The 4,518-nt window shown below is 42.3% G+C and overlaps 1 protein-coding gene across 1 annotated transcript; it reads right to left on the bottom strand.

Moving 5' to 3' along the window:
- Positions 1-524: 524 nt before the first annotated feature.
- On the bottom strand, positions 525-1,863 carry SARC_08287 (hypothetical protein). Its single transcript, XM_014297749.1, has one exon. The coding sequence runs from the start codon at positions 1,651-1,653 to the stop codon at positions 640-642; it is 1,014 nt and encodes a 337-aa protein (XP_014153224.1). The 5' UTR covers positions 1,654-1,863; the 3' UTR covers positions 525-639.
- Between the last annotated feature and the right edge of the window lie 2,655 nt (positions 1,864-4,518).

Here is a 4,518-nt window from a genome sequence, read left to right as displayed (position 1 = left end):
AATATATGCACGTATACATGATTTAAATTATACAGAAACCAATATATCTTCATAATTGAAAGCAAGAATGATGTTTCACATTCCGGAATCCATTAATTCAAGAGTAGAATGTACATATATAAGAAAAAGTGCCGGGGATTGATCTCCAACGTATCCAATGCTATAAATCAGATACTGTCGCAGTCTGAATTCAAGTTCAGGACGGATATATGTATATATATGTACACACACACACGCACATATAAATATATATATGCTTTCCTGCACACTTTTAGATAGAGTTCCGATATATACGCGAACAAGGGAGCGTTGACACTATTCTAAAGACATCCTTTCTATATGGCAACTTTTTATTATGTGTGTGTGAGAGTCAGGATGTATTAAACCACTTGCTAGGCCAATTCAACGCTGCGAGTGATGTGAATAAATTTATTCCGTTTATCAACACATACATGTGAACAAGCGATACAACTCTGCTACAGACATGCAGGTACTATATCAACGAGATATCTGACACAAGAACAAATGTGAAGCAGGTATCAAGAATACCTGCATGCACATGCACGAGAAACAACTTCTAACCTCATCAACAAGTCTGAGTAGGTGCAAGCATGCTGGATTTTTATATACCTTTTAAGTTTATGATTGGTCGGGAAGCAGTGAGGGTCTCGAGAATGTCTTGCTTAAAGACGCCACAATGGATGATCGGGGGTTACTTTCCCGGTATATCCTCCGCACACACTCGACGATCTGTGGCAAGACAGTTTCTAAGGGCGCGTGCAGGTAGTAGTCCACGCACGTGTGGGTTAGTTGGGTTTCCTCCATATTGATTTCCACAACCTTTGCCCCCGCGTTCGAGGCAATCACAGGTAGGTCTGTGGCCGGGCTCACACGTGCACTCGTGCCCAGTACAAATAACAACGGTGTGTTCTCCATCGCACTCACTGCTGAGGCCAGTATGTTCTTGTTGAGAATCTCGCCGAATAGTACGGCGTCGGGCTTCAGCACACCCTTCTGTGCGCACTTCTTACACCTGGGCGGCAAGTCCTTTTTGGGCGTGTCTCGGAGCAGCTCGTGTGTAGTATCTCCGGGGGTGCCACACACTATACACTCGGTACTCCACAGGTTTCCGTGAAGGTGAATTACATTATTATTTCCGCTTTGTTCGTGTAGATCATCCACGTTCTGTGTGATTATAGTTGATGCATATCCATACTTCTCTAACTCTCCCAACGCACTATGCCCTGCATTCGGTATTGGGGAATTATCTGGTCCCACCATCTCCAATAAAATCCTCCATAACCTTTCGGGATGATTCTGAAACGCCATCCGTGTACCCACTTCCCTTGGGTCGTGTTTGGCCCAAACTCCATGTTCAGGGTCCCTGAAGGTCGGTATGTCTGATGCCTCAGAGATACCCGCACCTGTCAAGAATACTATACCACTTTTGCAGTTGTATATTAAATCTGCTATTTCTTCAACTGTGATTTCAGAACTCTCTTTCTCAGTTAGGAGCTTGCGGGCTTTCGGCTGTATTTCTACTGTAGGTTCGTTTGTTTGCATCATGACATTGTGGTTCATGTCTTCTTCGAAATCCATCTCGCCCCACGTCCCACTTTTGAAACACATATTTGTCAGCCACGTACACATCATTAACTATTTATTTATTTTATATCTTAGATACTACTAGACTACATTCAAGCAGAGAAGATAGGCAACGTCAAAGTAGTAAAACTGACTTCTGCCATTACCAATACAGACAGCGAGGTAAGGTCGACGGCTTTATCCTATCAAATACAACTTTATTTTGATTCGGTCGCTAGTGTCATGGTGTTCTCTGGCTAGAAAGTAGCAACAACAACAATCTACAAACTACTGACTACACACAAGAAGTAGTACATATTTACACACTAATACACAGTTAACTTTCTTTTTCTATCCACAGAGACAAAGCTGTTGAGACTTGAGAGTACTTGGAGTCGCAGTTGTACCGTATAGAAGGCACAAGTTATAAAAGCACATGCGACCAGGTTCTTATTGGATACAAACGAGCCTGATTTGTCGACCAACATCGCAGGACGCAGGATAAAAATCACACAGATTTTAATTTTGACAGCTGAGTGAGCTGACTGCCAGACTACATAAATATCTGCGTCGGTGCTATAAATTCTGAAGTCCAAGGACTCCAGGCCAGGGTTTCTGATTTTCTGATTCTTTTCTGTTCGACACATATCAGCTATTTTTAACTTTTAATTTTTTATTGGGTTTGACATTTGTCCTGGGGACGACTGGACCTCTGGCCCTGTCATCAATCCGTTTAGGGACCAAAGTCCAGACAGAGTGCAGAGACTATGGCGAGAGAGGTGTCATGGTTGATCCACGGGTTACTTTGGCATCCAGGCACGATTCATTGAACCCCAATAATTATAAGAAGGACTACACCGGGGCCCGGCTACTGTATTGCTATGGCACGACTCCTTTTTTGGCCGCTGCTTGCAACTTGGTCTAATGCTTTGATTGTGTATCTCTTGTTACGCATTCTCACTCTACCTGTGTCGCTGTCATGTCATGTATTGAGCCTTTCTCGCCACTGTCAAATCTATACTCAGCCGCTCCGGTGCAGATCACTAAACCCGGGCGGATAGCGGCGACAGGAGACAGCAGGCCTGACAGGCTGACAGGGGCGATGAGGGACTGAGGGGCCTTATTAGATTACTTATTATTTAGTTAAAATATCAAAACTAAAATAAGCTTCTTCCAAAAGTTCTAGACTTGCAGAGTTTTTCCAGAGTCATTTAACTCATTTCCATATTCCAGTCTTCCAGCAGGACTAACAGTGTAAATACATTTTTAGAGTACATTTATATGAACTATGAACTATGAACTATGAACTATGAACTATGAACTGAGTTGTAGAGTCAGTGTGTAGACTAAAGACTATATTGATGAGTCTATCCTCTACAGACGAATCACGATTCACGAAACTCCCAATTCACATAGCCTCCCTGTTTTTTTAGAAGGAGGCTATGGCCTCCCCTAATAAATTAACAATCGAACAAAACCCAACAGTAGAAAATAGAAATGCATTAGGTCTTTTTACCTTCGGAATCTCAAATCTAGAGTACTAGAGAGTTCTGGCGGGGATTGGGGAAACTCTTTTTATCCGTGTGTGTGACTGTGTGTCATCCTTCCTGCTGTGGGCTGCGCCGCTGCGCCGCTGCGTCGCTGCGGCCCTGCAATCACATACAACATCTGTTTACCCAAAAAAAAGTAAAACTAAAAAGACAGTCTCTGAGAGACTGAGACTCTGACTCTCTCCCTGCAAAATATAAACAAAAAAATATCAGAAGGCCCTGCCCAAAGATAGATAGATAAAGCAAACACTGCTGTATACACTATAATAACCTGGACTCCCCTGTCATCTTTATTTCAATACAAATGTTGAATATTCTCCTTCTACTTGTTCTAACACTTGTTATATTCAAAATTCGAATGATGAGCCGGTTTCAACCATCGACAAGTGCAGCGCAGACTTATGCTAGATACTTGTACATTCCTCTTGGAGTGCTATTCGTACTCCTTCGCATACTCGTGCTTACACTCCTAGGGCTAGTCTTGTTCATTGTGACGGCTTTTCTCCCGTATCCGCGAGTAAAGGCGTTCATACTGTCGCTATTCTTACCCTTTCTGGGAATTGTCACTGTGTTCAATAGTCACCGTGACGTGGATCTGACTACTGCACGCTTGTTCGCGTGCAACTCAGTATCCACTCTGGATGCCGTTTGCTGGTCCATAGTATACCCCTCGTCGGTATTTCTTGAAGGTATTGACCCGGCGTGCAGTACAATTCTGAAACCTGGGAATTCTAAGCATAGATATGTATGTTGACGTGCTGGGGCACATATAAGTATGTGCGCGTAGCTATTTAAAAGTATGCACAGGAATAATCATAGATATATAGATGCACGCTTGTTTGTCAAGTTTGTTTACACGGGGATAATTAATGAATATAGCTATTCACTTTTACGCACAAATTAACTCATACGCAAACACAAAAGTGTACATATGCATAGTGGATTTGTAAGTTACCTTGAATATGTATTTATATATACACTGTCACGTTTACACAGAACAACAACACACTAAGAATATGTTTTGAGTGTATATTTGTACATGTAGGGTGAGTATACGAATAATATGTCTATTAAGAATAGATATGAATACCGGCAGATATGAATGCATCTCCCTGTGCAACACATGTTGAAGACAGATGAGTCTAGACCACGAATCTCCACATCCGTGCACTCTCATATGATTAGATAATATCTTCATATATAAAACACACAAACATGACCACAAACTCTCTCTCTCTCTCACGCACACATACATGTACTCTCACACACACAGACGCAGACACACAGACACAGACACATAACACACACACACACAACCTAAACACACACACACACACAACCTAAACACACACACACCACACACACACACACACACACACACACA

The sequence above is a fragment of the Sphaeroforma arctica genome (assembly GCF_001186125.1).
Source record: "Sphaeroforma arctica JP610 unplaced genomic scaffold supercont1.729, whole genome shotgun sequence".
Lineage (NCBI taxonomy): Eukaryota > Ichthyosporea > Ichthyophonida > Sphaeroforma > Sphaeroforma arctica.
Note: the sequence above shows the minus strand (reverse complement) of the source record. Positions and strands in the feature narration are given on the sequence as shown.